This window comes from Onychostruthus taczanowskii, unplaced genomic scaffold (assembly GCF_017590055.1).
Source record: "Onychostruthus taczanowskii isolate IOZ18803 unplaced genomic scaffold, ASM1759005v1 scaffold32, whole genome shotgun sequence".
In the NCBI taxonomy this organism is placed as follows: domain Eukaryota; kingdom Metazoa; phylum Chordata; class Aves; order Passeriformes; family Passeridae; genus Onychostruthus; species Onychostruthus taczanowskii.
Window position 1 is genome coordinate 6,743,657 of NW_024500572.1, and position 18,601 is coordinate 6,762,257.

Genomic DNA, 18,601 nt, shown 5'->3' on the forward strand with positions numbered 1-18,601 from the left:
GATCCAAAATTTTCAGGTAGTGTCCGTGCTTTATGCTAAAACTTTCTTGAAGCGTATCCAGCACTTTTAGTTTGGAAATCGCCCAGAGAAGTGTTTTCTTGTGAGCTTTTTAGTGCTTGCTAAGTTCAGTAATTGTGCAAACAGTCTCTCTTGAGACTGGCTTTTGGCTGTCTAGTAGATAGGCAGCCATCCAGATCTAAAATTTAAACTGTATTTTACTGTCTCCTTCTTCTGCCTGCTGTACTGGACTCACTTGGAGGGAATGCCTGGCTTTTGCCCTGTGTGTGACATACATACCAGCTCCCTAACACTACTTTGCTTGTTCCCTGTGAGCCAGACCTGCAGCCTTATAAGCAGTTTCCCAGTGTCTTGCTATCAGGCTCCTGGAGTATCAGGCTTGGATCTGGCATTTGGTGCTCCAGGAGATGGCATGAAGGTCCACAGAGCCTCTGTTGTTGGTGATGAGGAGCAGTTCTAATCCCTGTTAACTATTTATAGGCTACAGAATAAGGGGACAAAAAAAAGTAATTGCTGCGAGGTCTGACATAATTTGTAGTGTTGTCTTTGTCAGATGATGTTGTTCTGTTATATATAATCATTAAATTATTAATCTGCAAGTGCTCTTGCACCTTTCAGCTGGCTTGGGTTGGTGGGAACCAGGGTGGATGAGGCATGGACTTCATTTTGCTTCACTGCTCACCTTCAGAGGAGAGGGTGTGCTGCATCCTTTGTGGTTACCACCTCAGATTTGAGGAAAAAGCTGCCTTTGCTGAGCTTTTAGTGCTGAAAATTGAATCAGTGTTTATATGTGCTGGGTTTGAGGGGAGGAAGGGGGAGGGACTGCAGCACCACTCCTCTGCTTGCTCTCCACAAAGCAGAAAAGGGCAGAAATGTTATTTTCCTCTGCAGTGCATTCAGCCTGGTTTCAAGCTGTCACAGAACTGGGTGGAGGCATTTTCCCCTTTAGGTCTGGAGTAGAAAAGAGAGAAAATCAAAAGGTGGTAAAGGATTGGTAACTTCACTGAATAGGCCACAAAGGGGACCTGGGAGGCTTGGTGTCATCGAAAGGGTGCTGGGTCTTAGAGGTTCAGCAACATGAGGTTACCTCAGGGGATGCTGCTCTGGGGATGGGTGTCAGATAAGCTTCAAGTTACTGGGGACAGGGGTGGGACTGTGCAAGCAGCATTTTTGTGAGCACAAGCCTGTGGTGGGTTCTGTGGCTGTGGGCTGTGCTCCGGGGCAAGGGAGATGAGCAGCCACTGAGCAAGGAAGGGTGGAGGTGTCTTCTGTCTGTGAGCTTCAGGCTGGGCAGGTCTCGCTGCCTCATGCAGCAACAAAAAGGAACTGGAGGGGTTTGTGAAATGGTCTTTCAGACGTAGGCAGGCAGGAGGCAACGAGAGGGGGAAAAAAGGAAATTTTTAGTTTCATTTTGCAATCAAAGAGCATGTGATTTCCTGTGATGGCTTGAACTCTGCATAAAAGCTTCGAAATGCCTGGTTTTGTTCACAAGGGAAGAATTTCACTTTATTAATATTATTTTTAAATCCCTTCTTAAACATATGCAAATTATTTGCTTGGAACAGCAGTATTTGGGAGGAGACTTGTTTTAGCAGATGTGTTGGTTTGCTGGATTTTTTCAGTCATTAGTGGGCTCCCTCAGACACATAGGTTTTATTGTACGCTTTCTTTAAAGGGTGACTGATAGGGTTGAATGATGTATTCAGGCTCTTCCTCCCCCAGCTTCCCTCCTGCCTTTACAGCAGCTCGCAGAATATCCTATAGCACAGGCGTTCACTGTTTCAGAATGGTGCTCGTGCCAAAAACTGCTCAGATCTGGAGCTAGAAATCACCAGAAGTGAGAGCAAAAGTTACTGTAAACTCTAGGTGTGAAGGTTCATGTCTGTGAACTGAAGCTGCGATGTTGAAAACGCTGCTCTGTAAATGTTGACTCTGATTGTGGAAGGCGGTGGCACATGCTGATAGCAGAAGACTGAGCAACAATCCGGGTGTTTTACTTTGTCTTTAAAGTGAATTTTCTGGCTTGACTTCCTTAAGCATTGTTTTTATATAGTCTGGACCTGCCGCCCTTCAGCTGCCGGCTGAGCGCTGAGCCCGCGCAGGGAAGGGAGTGGGCTGGTGGCTGCCGCCAAGTGGGGCTGCGAGCCCCAACTCCAGACCAGGGGAAGCACCAAGCTTCTCCAGCTGGGGTGGCCGAGCAGGTCCTGCAGCCGTGGCTGGCTGCCCAGCAAGGGCTCTCCTGAGCAGGCTCCTCTGGAGCTCTGCACACCCCGGCAGCTGGGCCCGACATTTAGGATTTGTGGCTCAGCGGCCGATTTACTGCTGAGGCTTTAGTGCAAGCCACGCCGAAGTTTCATTGCCTGTAAAACGGGGGAATCTTATTTATCCACCTGCCACGTGTCCGAGTGCTTGTGGAGTGCTTTGAGAGTAGGCCCTGGCTTTGTGTGAGCTGTTAGAATGGGTGAGTTCCCAGAGCCTGCAGATGTGTTCTGCGTCCGTGGTGACTTGGTGTTGATTATAAGTGAAAAATCTCCTAACAATGGGTTGTAAATTCAGAGTTGGCTGTCAAACGTTTTATGCACCACTGTTGTTGCTGCTGTGTGACTCTGTTACACTTTCTTTGCAAACCAGCCTAGGCAAAACGTTGTTTAATCCTGGTTCTTCCTCTTTTTAATCCATGCAGTGAAGGGATCGTGCAGGTAACTGATTTTCCCTAAGATTTTAGGATCTTTTTGCTGAGCTGTGTAATGATCATACATGCCACAGCTACACGTGCAGCTTTGTCGTGGACATAATTCAGAATTTTTTTCTTATGTGTCTCAGCCTCAACCTATTTTTCATGTTGTTTTCCCTCTCTTTTTTATACATTTGCATTAAGTAAGACATTCAGTGCTTGCAGTGCCACTTTTCTTAGAAGTAACATTAATGGATCACTCTTGCTTCTTACTATATCTCATGCAGAACTTCTTGCATTTTACTATTTGTTTTTTTCCTTCTGAGTCGTCATTTAAAATATGTAGCAACGTAATACAATTTGTAGTGCTCTTTATCATGCAAATCTCCCAAGGCACCTTAGAATAAAATCAATAAAATCAAAACCAAAATCAACTTCGTTCAGCCATATGTTGAATTAATTAATTGTTTTTAAAGCTGAGCCAGGGGAAAAAGGCTTTTTTCACTTTCAGTATCTTTTGCTCGTCAGCTTTGTTCTTCACCCATTTTATTCATGCAGCAGTCAGTGCCAACACGTTGATGATACTTTCTTGTAGATGGTAGTAATGTTGATCGTGCTCCTGCTCCCAGACCAGCTTTGATTCTGGAGAGGCTGCTTGCTATTTTATCAGATAGCGAGGAGGAAAAGCTTATGCTGAAATCGGTTGACTGCTTGATATCAGTGGGGGGAGGAAAGGAAGCCATCAAATTAACTCATAAAAGCTTTAGTTACGATGAATGGACTTTTTTCCCTGTCTGTCGTTATCATCTTGTCTGTAACCCAGTGACCCTGATTATCATGAAGCTGTTTACAAGGTTTAGGTTAATTGGATTTCTTTAACTGTTTCCCAGAGCTGTGAGGAGCACAAATACACTGCTGTGAAGTTCAGACAGCATAGTGCAATCCAGTCTGCAAGGATACGGGCTTCTTCCAAGAGGAAGTCGTTTTATTTCATACTCAACTAAGTGCATAGCAGCATGTACCTATCATTTGGCATAATATTGAACAACACCCTCCTTCATACAGATGTGTTCAGTTGCAACTTGTGTTTCCAATACACAAATTACATTTTGCATGTTCAGCAAGAATTGAGCTTATTTTCAGTGAGAGAGCCTTTGAAATGTGTTTTGATTTCTTTTTTTCTTTTTTTTTTCCTTCAGCTTGATAGCAGTTTCACTGGTTTTGTTTTTATATGAGGAATCATGGATAAAATAGCTGTGCATTGCATGGCTGCCTAAACAAACGAGACAGGAGGATGTAGTTGGGTGAGATCAGGACAGTCCTCTTGCTTGGCTTTCATCTCCTCAGGATGCATGCTCGTTCTTTAATGGCACAACATTGCACCCTCCAGGTGCAATGCGCAACTGCAGGTCTCCAGATAACCCACTTGTTTTATGAGCTGTGTTTTTGTGAGCAAGCCTTCGGAATTTCTCCTTCACCATTATTCACCCTCTCTTTCTCTTCCTTTTTCAGGCTTCTGTAGGCTCTGAGAAGCTGTTCTCCCCTGCAGCAAATAAAGGTAAGTGATCTGGAGAAATGCTTTCCTTATCTTACAGCGAGAGATTTGGGTTGAGAATCCGTGTCGTGCGAATAGCAGGACATCAGTTTTGCCAGAGCCTGTAGCTTGGCCACACACGTTGTCATAAAGATCAGCTTTACAGGCTTGTGATGATTTAAGTTAAAATTTAGAGCTGCATTGTCTCAGTGTGGGGTGGGACTTCTTCCCTTCCAGTAAGATTTGTATTAAGTGTCTTGGAGGGAGGGATTACTGACAAAGAAGAAGTCAGTCCTTACTGTAGGGGATGTGCTTGTCCCTCTAATACAATCAAATCCTCATTTCTTTTAAACAAATCAGCATTTCAGTGCTGTCTGTGTCATCCTGACAAGGGCTTGCACATCCCTCCCCTGCCAGTGCCCACGGAGCATTTGTGCCTGCACATCTCTGTTCTCCAGGACACAGAGGAGGGTGCTCAGCACGGCACAGCTCCACTCCTGCTGCTAATGACAGTTACCTGTGAGAGGCACTGGGTGTTGCTAAGAGACTGCCTCGTTCCACAGCCCCTTGGGGGGCACAGCCTCGGATCTCTAAATACGCCCAGCCCTCCTCTGAGGGCTCGGCACAGCCATAAAACCAGGCTGCTCTGCTTTCGTGTGTTCCCAGGGATAATCTCACTGAGATGGATACCGGGCAGAAATGCCAAAGAAATGGCCTTGGAGAAGGCAAACTGTGGTACACGGTGGAAAGCGTTGTGCTGGGAATGGTTTCACTTCACCATGCTAGGAGGTTTGTGTGGCTCCAAGTGAATTGCCAGGGCTTGTGGCTGTCTGCAGCATCCTCTGCACTGAGCTGCAAAATAAAATCAGTTCACAGCAGTAGTGGATGTTAGGGGCATGCAAGTACCCCAAAGAGGGGAAATGAGGCCCATCAACAAGAAGTGATGAAATAAACTTCTTGCATTATTTCAGTGGGGCCAAGAAAGGAACAATTTGCAGTTGTGTAGGAGTAGGTGCCGGACATGGAAAGGCGTTTTGGTGGCTGTGTGCTCCATCACCTGGATCCAGGCCCAGTTTTTAGCTGGGCTCTTCAGCAGCAGTAACTATTAGGAATTCTCTTTCTTTCCAAGCTTTGCAGATTTTCAATGCCAAATGTGGAAACCGATGACAAGCCCATTATGTTATTACATTTGTAGATATTTTTACAAAAGTATGCAGCTTTATCTGGGGGAAAGAGGGAAATTTAAACAAATGGTGGGGAAGAACATTTCTCTTCTCTCACTTGGCTTGCTGATAAGGCAAACCAGATTGCCCATATGGCACTGCCTCGGCAAAACAAAAATCTTGCCATCCTGCATAATGCCTGGCACAGAGATCTGCTGGAGAGGCTTATGTTGAAGCGTTAGCAGCTTTGTTGGCTCCTCCTTGTGCTGAAGCCCAAGATCCCCCACCCCTTCCTATCATGGAGCAGCTCAGCAACATGAGTTTTCAAAATACCTCCCTATCAGGAAGTTAAATGTGTGAACGCCTGTGAATTTGCTGTCTTGAAGTTTGTGTTCAGTGCTGTTTATATCCCTACAATTTCAGCCTGTTCCTGTTTGCTTTAATGTGGGTGTAGACATTGCCAGCTTTGGGTTCAGATCATGGGATTTGTCTCAGGCTTCTCTTTTACCCTGGCCCTGTACCGGTGTACCTCGCTTGTGGCATGGCCTGCCATCGTGGGCAAGCTCTCCTGGGGCTACCTCAGCATTTGGCACTTGGCTTGACAGGTGAGAGAAATTCGCCTCAGCAAAGATTTTGTGCAGAAACCCAAACAGTGCTAAATTTTACCCCTCGCCCTGTTATCACTCCCGCAATGCAAGAGCCAGATTTGTCTCTTGCACATGCAAATGAACGCCGCTCCTACGCGACCAGGCTCGGGGATGCCATATGGCCGGGAGAAAGTGACTTTCAAAGCAGTGCACTTAAATTCCTTTTGTGAGATAAGAGCGTTGATTTAAGGCCGTGTTCTCCAGGGCTGGAGCCCTGGTGGCTCTGTGGGGAGGGGATTAGCTCAGCACGGTTTCCTGATGGGCACACGCATGGCGCGGCACGCGCTCGTCCTCTCCCGTGGGCATTTGCACTGTGCCCTTCTTTTGTAAACACCGGCGGCCTTTTTGGAGAGATATTAGCTAGCAAACGTGCACCATCCATGCTGCAGCTTTTATTGAAGGTAACCAGGCTTCTAAAACACATAAAATGGATTCATTGTCTGGTGCAACTCCCCGTGTTCCCAGTCCATTGTTTGGTGCAACTCCCCCTGTTCCCACAAACTTTCCCTGGGGATGTGTTTGGCCCTGTGTATTTGTTTTATGCCGTCCTAGTTTATCAGCAGCTTAGCAATGCAATTAAGTATTAAGATAGGCGGGTTACGCTTATTTGAGGCTGGAACAGCTGTAAAATGTAACCTTTGACCGCACTGGAGAGCTCCACAAAAGGCCGGAGGAGCAGCGTCTTTTGTCTGGGGCTCTCTGGGTACCGTTTGCCTTTGCCCCCTCCCCGTGGTGGCCGTGCTCCTCCTGCTGACACCAGTTCATCTGCAGCAGCAGATGCACGGCGTGGATGTCCACTTCGGGGACCAGGCACTATTATGCTGCAGAGAGAGGTGTCCTGACCCGGGGTGACCTCAGTAGTCACAGCTGTGAAATAGGCTGAATGGGGCACTTTGAGCTTCCAGCAGAAGAGGAGATTAAATCCTCTGTGTGAGGAAATAATAATTAAAAGTAAGAGCAGAGAAGCCCTGATCTGCTCTGCTGACAGTCTTTGTTTTCTGACGCAGAAAAGTGTTTGTTTGGCCAACTTGTCGCTGCAGTACAGAGTTACAAGGGCATTTGCTGCCGAGGGCCGGGTGTTACATCCTCCTGGAGAATAAATCAATAAACAAATAATAAAGGTCTGTTTGCTCTCTCATGCAGCTCCTTTCTCACAGGAATCTGCCAGCCAGCCCTTCCTTTTTCTGAAGGGCAAGTACCAGGAAAGGCAGAGGAAGCACAGGCAAAAGCCAAATGTGTCCCTCTGTCTCCAGGTAGGAGCGTTAGCCAGAGAGGTGACAGTCAGATGAGTTGTGAGGCTGAGGAGGTGAGAGGGACAGTCACCCCTAAGTCACTGCAAGGACCTCCTCCTCCTGCCTGCTGTGATCATATTTTGAAGTGTGTAGGGTAGGATAGTTGGTATTTTCTGGGCTTGAGCATTGGGTCCTCACTGCTGCTCCCTCCAGCTGTGGGCTTGCCTCGTGGGTCTGGCTGGAGGCGTTTGAGCTTCCTTGCCCCAGTCCTTGCTCCGGAGCTGCTGTATGACAGGGAAAACAGGAGAGGTTGGTCCCACAACAGCCTTGCAGCTGCAGCCCAGGTGACCTGCTGAGTCCCCAGTGTTTGAACCCAAGGCCACTGCAGCAGTGAGAGTGAAATGGATGTCTTAAAGGAGGTGTTTCTTTTGCTTGGTTTGATAGGTCAGAGGCTCCAGGGAGGAAAACCTCCATCGAAAATTGGAGCCTGGGCAGCAGCCAGGGTTTCTCCATTCATAACTCCAGGCAGGCTGTGGGTGGGGAGGTACCTGTGAGATGAAAGAGGTGTCCAGGAGCCCCTGGGGCATGAGATGCCCATGGAGGAGCCAAACCTGCACAGCCCCGTCTGCCCTGCAGCCCCGGGAGGCACTGGGCAGCACGAGGGGAAAAAGAGCTTTGAAGTCTGTTGAGAACAGTATGTTGCTCCTGTCTTTGGATCCGAATCAAGCTGGGCACGGAGGGAGCAGTGTAATCCATCTGTCTGGTGGCACAGAGTGGCTGGCCAGGACCCAGCCCTGCCCTGGCTGCTGGGGGCTCACTGAGCTCCACGCCTCAATTTCCCCCTCCTGCAAAATGAAGACTAATGCTTGTCAGCCAAGTGCGCTCAGAGACTTAATTAATGAATGTTTGTCAAGCGATTTATCAAGAGATCCTTTTAATGAGAGATTCCATAAACAGTGCAAGGCTTCATTTTCATGGCAATAATAAATGACAGTGAAAGTAAGTCTTATCCTTCCCCTGCATATGCACCCCCCAGGAAAAAAGATTGCTTACCCTCCGCTCTTACTTCTCCCTGGGTTTCTAGGCAGAGGGCTTTGAAGTGCTATCTTTCATCATGAACTGTACACATCCTCAAAGCTCTAAAGCTCACAGCCTGTGTCTTATCCCTCTGACAAGAGGGAAGCAAGCTTTCTCGGCATGCAGGTCATAATTGTCAGCCATGGGATGTGCCGCAGCCACCCGCCCCAGTGGGCTAATGCAGCTTATGCTTCTTTGAAGTTCCCTCCCTTTATTTTCTGTCCTCTTGACCACAAAACTGTGCCTTGGGCCAGCAAGAGAGATTTCTTGTTCAGAGACGACACTGAGCTCTGACAAGCACATCTGAACCAGAGAAGAACCCTTGTTCCTCTGAGATCACTGCTCCATAATGTTGTTGCCTTAAGGGGACTGTCTCTCCTTTTTCTCTCTGCTTCTTCTCTTCCTTTCTCTTATTCTTTTTTTTTTTTCCCTTTAATTCAGCACTAAACTGTCACACTAAATCATTTTAAAAGCTAGAACTACAAAACCTCCAGTGTAGGACATGCTGTTAAAAACTGATGGTTATTACTGTGAGATGGGGTGAGAGGGGAAAGGAGGGGCAAGGCTGGCAGGGGCAGGACGGGAGAGCAGCAAGTCAGCTCTCCAGGAGGAACCTGTGAGTGCCCAGTGAAGCAGAAAACAACCTGAGTGCAGCTGAGCTCAGAACACCGTGCCTGGCACAGGTTTGCAGCAGCACAGCTCAAAGGATGCTCAGCACTGACAGGGGAGTCAGGAGCCAGGTGCTCCCGGGCTTGCTGCGCTGCCTGCCTGCCTTGGTCCCGTCCCCCGGCACTCTGTCTCCAGTTGGCAGGGTCAGAGACTCCCTGTCTGGGCTGGGACAGCATCTCCTGTAATCAGGTCCACCTCTCCTTCAGGGCTTTACCTTACTATGCCAGGAGAGAGAGCTTTCCATCACTGCAAGGTCTGCACAGACAGAGCAAACGAGTCTCACCGCACCCGGCCAGGCACTCAGCTGTGTTTTACATGAATGGAGGTCAGGAGAGATGTCATAAATTCTCACAGTTTTCTTGTGTGGGGTCCACAGTGGGATCTGAGCTGCATCCTGTCTCTTGATCTCAGTTCTATCCCCATGTTCTGGTTAGATTTTGGTGAGGTCACCATCTTGTGCTTGATTACCTGCACAGCCAGGGAGCTTGAGGGGGATGATAATTTACAGCTGAACCTTTGGACAAGAGTCCACCATGATTACAGGCATGCAAAAATTTCCACAGCAGCATCTGTAATAATAAATAAAATAAGTAATGCATTTATTTAGATAGCAACCATATTGCTGTGATTTATACAGTGCTCAGGATGCTCTGCAGCTGCTCTGCTCCCCATGCTGCATCTCTGGTGATTTTATCACAAGCTTACAAGACTCTTTTTTTCATGAAACTCAGGCCCTCGGAGGATTGTACCAAAATCTAAGATTTAATTTCGTTATTTAGGCAAGACTTCAGTCTTCCTGACTACAGAGAAGAGCCTAGAATTTTTGATTCTTCTGTGCTTCAGAGCCAGCAGGCAGTCATAAAGAAGCCCAAATACTTTGGTTTCAACCCTGTTTTAAATATAGTTTGTGATCTGTAAATGCTTCTGGAGTTGGCAATACTGGATACCCTGAGTTTAATGATAAATCCAGTGTGTGAGCCCATCCCACCATCCCAACTTTTTGGAAAGTTCTATCTAATTTTGCCACCAGGATGAACGAGTTAGCTTTCTTGCATGTGTATAAACATAATTATACAGTGGTCTGAGAAGGAGGACTTAGATTTTCAAAAAGCATGGGCAACCAAGATAATCACCCAAGTCACAGCCAGTTACCCACATTTCAGATCAAAACTAAACACAGAAAATAGTGCAGTAGGTGCAGTCTTTTAGTACTGTAGTTTTCTGATTTTGCAGGCTAGGCTCTGGAAAGCTCAGCCTTCTCTTTGGGAATGGGAATGCACTCTCTGTCTCCTCTGTTAGCAGTTTTGTGTGTATTTATTAGTCCAGGCTACAGCCATCCCTGTCTGCAGCAGCTGTCTGTGAAATTATGATGGACAAGCAAGAGACCGTTCACCGTAACCACACCGCCCGGTTAGTTTGGTAAAACTCAGTCTGCAAAAGTGGATAATTTATTAACTTTGACACAAACTGAGTCTTGTGTGCCTCCCAGAGTGAGAGCTGCCTCGTGCAGGCCAGCAGGGTCTGCTTGCACCCGTGGCCATATGGTTTGCACAGCCATCTCCAGGCTTCTCCCCTTCCACCGAGGCAGCATAGAGCTTTCTTTGTAGCTTCAGGCTGCAGCCAGGAGAGTTGAAAAGTTGAATTATAAACATTTCCAGGCCTTCTGGTTGGTATCTTGTGTTTTGTTTTGTTACTTTAAGGATGTGGTGGAGTATGTTGCTGCATTCCTGTCAGTGGGATTAGAATGAATAGAAGCAATACTGTAGGAGATAAAATGTGTTTAATTATTTATTTGAGAATTACAGACTGAAATTGCTTTTTGATTTAAAGCTTCCAAGTCATGGATATGTTTTTGGAGTAGAGAGAGACTCACAGAAACATATATATGCACAATTATCTAGGGTAATGTAAGAAGTCTCTTTGCTCAACTGCCCTTCCTCCACAGAATTTGTTAATTTCCTTAAAGATTTTAAATTTCAAATGCGGCTTTGTTAAGTATCACAGAAAGCTAACAGCATGCTGTGCCTTGCCCACCAAAATGTAAATAAAATAAATAAAGTCTTCGTTGTATAAATGTTATGAAGTGGGTGGTTTATTTTCTTTAATTATACTTTTTATTTAAAATAAACTATAAAAGCAAAATATTATATATCCTGAACGGGCCAGCACAAGCTCATATTGATTGAGTAGGCACATTCTAGCTTTTCTCAGTTCATGTAAAAGTAGATAAAAGGACCATCAAACTGTAAATCAGAAGAAAAAGATAAAAATTCCTTCCAAGTGCCTGTAGTAGTTTACATTGCCTAGGCTTTTAAAGGATGTTTGAAAGATACCATCTTTTTACTCCTTGTTTGTAGTTTGTTTTTCTTTTTTCTTGAGTAGTGAAAGCCAGTGGATAAAGTCCCAGTGCTCTCTCCAGCTGTGGTCCCTGGTTGCATTTCAGCACAGAAGGATGCTGTAGGGGGGTGATGTTAAGAGCAGCAGTTGCAACCTCCACAAAACCATTGGGTCTTCTCAATCCTGCTTTTAAGATACCTCAGAGACATGTTTTATTCATGGAAGATTTTGTAAAGCTTCAGTTTCTGAGAAAATTAAACGCTGGGTATAAACCTGATTCCCTCTTCCAAAGGGCGAGCAGTGCAGGATGAGGGGAGGTGTCTGGTATGGGTCTGAGCTGTGCCTAGCACATCCCCAAGATAAAATCAGCCTTGCTCCGTGGAGAGTCCTTGTTCTCTCCAGCTGCCCAGCCTGAGACTCTGCTCAGCCGGGGTTGTGCTGGTTTTCCCAGCTCTGTCATGCCCATTTCCGAGCTGCTCTGCAGCTGTTTCTGTGTTCGTGGAGCAGTTTGGGCTCTGGTTCTGTGTTCGTGGAGCAGTTTGACAGGGTACCCGTGGGCAGCTGTGCTGGGCTCTCTAACAGCCCATTAGGGACCCCTGCAGACACAGCAGCCCCTCACAGTGCAGGTCACCAGCACAGAACAGGCCAGCCTGGCCATCCTCCAGGGATTTGACAGTGCTGGTGCAGGGGGAGCTGGATCTGACCCCGGGTCAACTGGTGTTTCCTTCTGGGCAATCCATGGGAGTGATCAATGAGACCAGGGCGTGCTGTTTAATTGCAAATGGATCTGGCTACTCTTTTGTGTGCAGTGCTGGCAAGGTCTGTAAGTCCCAGCAAGAGACCTCAGGAAGAGGATGCTGTCAGCATGTCACTGCTTCTCCTGCTCCCCTCACTGCCCCTCTGGAGACCGAGTCCTTCCTCCCAGGGCAGGGCTGGGGCTGACGGCAGGACCCTGCTGTCCTGATCAGCCTGCAGCAGTTCATGCTGTTTCTGCTTTGGGCTTGATTTTTCTGTATTAGCTTCATTTGAAATCAGTGCTGTGAGTGATGGAGCTCTGTTCCTGTCCGGTGGGAGGGGAGGAGGGAGCCTGGGTTCGGGGTTTGCTTTCAGCCGTGGGGTTCCTGCCGTTTTCTTCTTTAATAACGGTGCACGCGTGTGCTCGCTGCTTCCCTCACCTCCGCGCTTCGCTGGCCATCCTTCCTGCTAACAAGGGCTGAACACATTCCCCGTGGAGCCTGTTAATGTTGCTGCCGAGCTGCCTGGGGACTCACAGCATGAGGCTTTCCTTCCATCTCTGCTGCTCCGGGCACTCGGCCCCGGCTCCCGGCCTCGGTTCAGCCAGGTAAAGCCATACTGACTCCATTGACTTCCCTGTATTTATTTGGGTTTACACCAGTGTATAAGAGCAGGACTTGGCAGAGTGTTTGTGTTTGCGTGTCTGTGTTTCTGAAAAGGATACTTGTTCTAGTTTGTTGGGTTTTTTCCCCAAACAGTAAATATTTTCTCGTAAATCGCTGGGAGAGAAAAGTGACTACAGTGCATTTAGTTCATGTAGTTGCTTTAAATGGATGGCAAAGACTTGCAGGAGGTAATAGGAAATTAAAATCTTTTAACCATCCTGCAAAATTTATTGCAGAATTCTATCCCCACTCTGGGATTCTGTCGGACAGTTCAAAAAGCCTTTGGAAAGGGTCTTGCTCACCATTAAATTTTTAAAGTTATTGAAGTAATTTTATGGAACCCTATTAAGTTTCTGAAGAAACACACTGGTTTCATCACTAATAAATTCTTAAAGGCTTATCCGTAAGGGAATAGCCAGAGTTCCAGATCTCTCTCCAAGGAAGTGGACATTAACGTTTTGCCCTGTTGGAGATACATTCTTAAAAGTGTCAGCGAGGTGAGCAAAGCTCGGAGAGCGTGATTGCACCCAAGTACATCATCAAGCACTGTGTTAGGTGCTTTGCCAGTCAACCCTGCTGGAGTCAGCAGGGAGATTTCAGAAAGTGGAAGTTTGCATTAAAAGATAGGGAAGAAGATTGCAGATGCATCTATACAGATAGTCCTAGTGTGGTGTTAAACTTAGACCCTGATATCTGTTTGTGAGCACCATCATGTTCGAGAGAGGTTGCAGCCTTCTCAGAAAGAGACACAGTGAAGCCTGGAAGTCCCTGTGTCCTAGGCACTCGTGGTGCTTTCAGAATAATGCAAAATAATGCGTTCACTGTGCTTTCGCACCGCATCCAGAGAAGCACACAGAAACTTCCTCCCAGCGAAAGCAGAGCACCAAGCTGGCTTTGTGCTTCACTTAGTGCTCACAAGCGCCTTTGGTGAGTGCAGAGCCACCTGATGCACAGCAAACGGGCTAGCAGGGAAATAAAATTGTGTAATTGCCAGTTTCCTTCAATTCCGCTCCCTCTCCCGTTGTGCATAAAGGAGCCTATTTAAGTCTCAGCTGGAGTGAGGCTTGGTAATAAGCAGACATCTATGAACCTGCATCTGCTGCTGCTGTCTGCTGGGTTTGTTCTGTATTTCCATATTTATTGATGATCCGGTTTTGGGAGAGATCTGCCTGAATGCTCTGTGTCCCATACTGTGAAACCTGTAGAAGATGAGTTTGTCCCTTCAGTCCCATGAGTCCTGATCCTTGCGACATCTTGGGAAGTGCAGGACCATGCAGCATCACCAAAGCTTACATCAGAGTTTGCAAACCCACCCCAAGCTGCGTTGGCTTGCAAGGCCAGAGCTGCTCCCTGGGAAGCTCTGTGCAAAGCAGGGTGGCAGAAAAGGGCCAGCCTTGTTGGATGAAGCAGCTAGCATTTTAATGTTCCTCACTATTGTGTGATTTGGCTTCCACACAGCTGAGCTGTCCCCAGCCACTTGCTTTTGTACATGGCTGGCCTTCTCTGGGCACGGGAGAGGTGCTCACAGTGCAAGCTCTGCAGAGACAACCTGATTTAATACAGGCTTAATGGCTGGAAGAAGAAATTTACAGGGTGAGCATTGAATGTTTATACAATAATGAACATGTCACTATTTTTGTTATTGAACCAGTCTTTGAGCTAGAAATATGCAACCAAGAAGTAGAGTATGTTCATTGCATTCTGTACTGATCAATTCAGTAACCAAAGTAGAGCAGATTATTTAATGCCTTTCATTGTATCAACAAAAATGTTCTCTGAGCATAATGTACCTTTTGGCCTGAAATATTTTTGTGTTACAGGCCAGTCTCTGGGCTCTTTATGTCATTCTAGCAGTATGTGCTGTAAAGCTGCCTTCAGCAGACATCTGGGGACCCCCCACTGCCCGGCAGCACGCCCAGCCAAGCTTAATCCTAAGGCCAGGGCAGAAAAGGGCCTGACTCCGTGGTTGTGAGCAGCAGAGCACCCTTCTGCCAGCCACGCAAGTGAGAGTAATTCAGAGACCTCTGAAGATGGCTCTGTGAGCTGTTCCAGGAGTTCAGATGCTCCCGAGAGTCCCTGTCAGTCATCTCAAGGCTGCTCCAGTGAGAGATACTGCCTGGGCTACTCTGCTTGCAGTCTCTCACACTAACACCATTGCTTCACACTAATAGGCCAGCATGGCTACATGAGGAGCCAGAGCTTGAAAACACTGCCAGAGAAGCTCTCTCCTTTTCTCTCATCAATTCTCTCCTCCCAAAGATTGAAGAGAGCTGGGGCTAGGTTTTTGGCTCAGACCCCTGCCTGCTGCATACATTTCCTCCACAAAATGGACACAACTATAAACCTCTTTCTGCATCATTTCCTGCGGGCCTGTACTAAACATGCCACCCAGGTGTCCCCGTGTAAAGCCACTTCTTGCTGTGTCTGCTTCTGTTGCTGCTGGCAGACTTGCCTTTGCGTGCTCACGGCAGGGCTCCCATCACAGCGTGTTAATTTTAAACAAACAAAGACTGCATTTTGATTTGGAAGGAACTTTCCCATCGGTTTGTGTCAGAGTTTCTTTTAAAAGGAAAGGCTGGATTTTGTTTTGTTTTATTTTCTGTTTTCTTCTCTTTTAATATGATCCCTGCAATTTTGTTTTCACTGAAATATTGACTGGCAGCATTGCAAATTGCCTGCATGCAGTCAGGAGCTTGCCAGCACTTTCTTACTCAGCTAGCCGTCAAGGTTGTGGATTCCACCACAATCAGTGCCAGGAAAGCTGTTGATCAAAAATATTCCTAACATCTGCGAGTCCTCTCCATCCAAATGAGATGTAGTTACATTCTCCTTTTCCCTACGCTCCTTCCAAAGTGTTGCTTCAGACACCTAGAAAGCCTTGGTTGCAAATCATAAGCTGATCTCTGTTTGATTTGCAGCTTCATTTCCAACTCTGTCGAAATCCAATATAAACTTCGAAGTGCCCTTCCCCCAAGCATAATAAGTGAAAAATATCTGCCTCCAAAGGGAGAGCAGATGGGTTTTCTTTGCCCCAAGCATCATTTGATCCAGATGCTGTCCCATACTGTCTATGGCCACTGTGGTCACAGGCCAACAAGGAGGGTCTTATGTGGGTGGGAAGGGAGGACAGGGAGCACAGGAGGCTGCTAGGCGTGCCCAAAGCCTCACACACGTGTGTGTCTGTGTGTGTGTCTGTGTGTGCACAATTCTGCCAGCACAAGGAGGGGACTGGGCGCTGGGGGGAAAAGCCTGATTTCCCTTCCCCCCTGTTCCTACCACCACCACCAATTCACAAGCCAACTATTAAATAATTAACGTACCCAGTGGGGCAGGAGGAATCAAAAGCTGTTGTGTTCCCAAGTTTTCTCTGGCTCTGAAAGGCACGTCTCGCTGTGTATTCTGGCACCTCGGAGCGGGTTTTCCTCCCTCCTTCGCCTCCCCCTTATTATCCCGTATGTGTGCTGGAGAGGGAAGTGGCGTTCCCAGCCCAGCGGGGGATGCCTGTTATTTCAGACTAGCAACAGGGGAAAAGGAACAGCCTGTTGCCTGATTGATGTTTGTTTTTTGTGGACAGACACCAAAGGTTCATTAGAGACGGAAGGTTTGGGAGGAGGGGGGCGGCAGCGGGGGAGACGCTCGCTCTTAAGGAACTATTGTACCCCTGTGCACTAACCTGGGCCTGCACTTTCTTTGACTCCTGTGAATGTCTCAGCTGTACCATTTTGGCCCTGGCAACTTTAGGAAAATATACACGCCACAGAGGTTCCAGTGAAAGCTCTGCAGTGAGGGGGGGTTAGGGGAAAAGGAAGGGGAGGAGAGAACAATGCAGTAGGTTTTGCTGTAATTAATTTCAAATGTGCTGCTCATCTCTTCTCCTCGGGTTTCAAAGGGAACAAGGGGAGCTTGCAGGGCTTTTCCTACCACATCTGCATCTTTCCAGAGGTGGTCTTGGAAAGGCATCTGTGGGTTTGACCAGTCTGGCAGTGTGGAATGACGAGGGCAGCACAAACCGACGCTGAAAATGATGTGCTGTCCGGAGGTGGAGGAGAGGGAGAGGAAGGAAGGGTGTGGAGGAGCTTCTCTTCTTGCCACACTGGGTGGATGAAGCTGGAGAGACTGAGGAGGTTGGTACTGGGTAAAGCAGATTTCTCTGCAAAGAGTTAGGCGAGCACATTTGCTTAAATAACAAATGTTGCTATATGCTACTGTTGGTCCCAAAATGCTGCCAGGTTTTGGTGCAGGTGAACTGCTACAAAGCTTTTAAAGGTTTGGGTCAAACTCTCAGTCTCTTGGTGACTTCATGCCTTTGAAAAATCTCACTTCCTAATTGGGTGGTAGCTAATAAGTTTAGTGTTAAGCCTTTGGTATTATGGCATCTTGAGTAGAAACAGTTTCTTCTGATTGCTGTGTCTGAAATCTCATCTCTTGGACTGTGCTGTATCACACACAGAATAGGAGCTTGGCATCTGCCATAGGGCACTGTCCTTGTGTCCTTTGCCTTCAGGTCTTAATATCAATGAAGTCACACAATTGCAGCAGTAAAGAGAAGCAAAATGGGCCTGTTAGACTATTGACTTCACTCCCCTCAACAAGATAACCAGATGCTAATTTGATAGCACTATGAATCTTAGCCAGAAAAATCAGTAAAACAGAAACTTAAATTACACTAAATTACTGTTACTGCTTTAACAGCTCTATTTTCAAATTGCTTCTTGCTTAGAAGCTTGCACTGAACCCTGGTGCTGGTGGATAATGACCTCTTGTTTAAACACGTGGCTACTTTACGACCCTTAGCTCTTAGAAAAACCAACCTCAGTATCAGGCGGTGGATATTTCTGAAGTTTGCCCATAAGGAAAACATTTCTACAGGGTGATTGAAGAAAGTGTTCTCTTTTCTGGTCAGAAACCAATTCAGTGCAGCCACAGCATGCTGAATACCCCAGAGGTACTTGAGGTGGGCACTTGTTTGTAATACAGTCCTCTCCAGGATGCCAGTGCTGGTGTGTGACAAGTAGAGCGTGACCAGGCAGTGATAAATGTTTCTGTGGTTCTTTGGAAGGGATGTAAATACTGCAGTGCTGTTCCAGGCTCTGTAAAGGAGTGTGTTGGGTTTTGTAGCCTTACAAACTAAATGGACTTTCTGGCACTGGTGTGGGGCTGGCTGCTGAACAGCTGGTCAGTGATGGAGTTTCACCAAATGTATGTGCAGTGCATGGGGTGGGGTGGGCATAACTTCAGGCTGTGAACAGGCTAAATTGGTATGGAGAACCAAAGATATGGGGAGAAGTCCAGAGCTTCTAAATGTGGCATATCTGTAGAAGACTGCAAGGACTTCAGACCTTTTTCTCTATACATTTCTTGTGGAGGAAAGGGAAGTCACATTTGGAGAACATTCAACCCACTGCCACCCGCTCTTTGTGGAGAGAAACCCATATGAGAAAGGAGGAGGAGCTGAGTCAAGTCCAGGTTTAATTTCCTGATCTTCCTCCATAAGAAGAAATATCCCTTCCTTTTAACTCTTGAACAAACAACTGCATTGGCCACATCATAGTGAAGTATCCCTTAGATCACATCCAGATAAACCTGGATTCCAGCATTTGCTCCTGGTCATAGATGTTTTTGCACCTTATGCTTGCCAGCAAATACAGGAAAGAAGCAATATCTGAGGTCTCTGCAGAAAGCACATTTATTCCTCTGCCTCCTTTGCTTGTAGCTGGATTGGAGACCATATCCTAATTCCCTGCACACAGGGAGCAGCCATAACAGCACTTTGGAGCACAGCAGGGGTGCTTTGAATGCTCGCTCTGGAGTCTTGGCCATGCCTTTCCAGCTTGTCGCCTCTCCCTTCAT

General features: G+C 46.9%; 1 protein-coding gene across 19 annotated transcripts in view; it reads left to right on the forward strand.

The window, feature by feature from the left end:
- Positions 1-18,601, forward strand: part of FBRSL1 (fibrosin like 1) — a 369,285-nt gene that overhangs the window by 309,922 nt on the left and 40,762 nt on the right. For all 19 annotated transcript variants that reach the window (XM_041410159.1, XM_041410148.1, XM_041410156.1 and 16 more), the window contains one exon: positions 4,205-4,250. In XM_041410159.1, the coding sequence (XP_041266093.1) occupies positions 4,205-4,250 (46 nt within the window). The remainder of the gene's footprint in view (positions 1-4,204; positions 4,251-18,601) is intronic.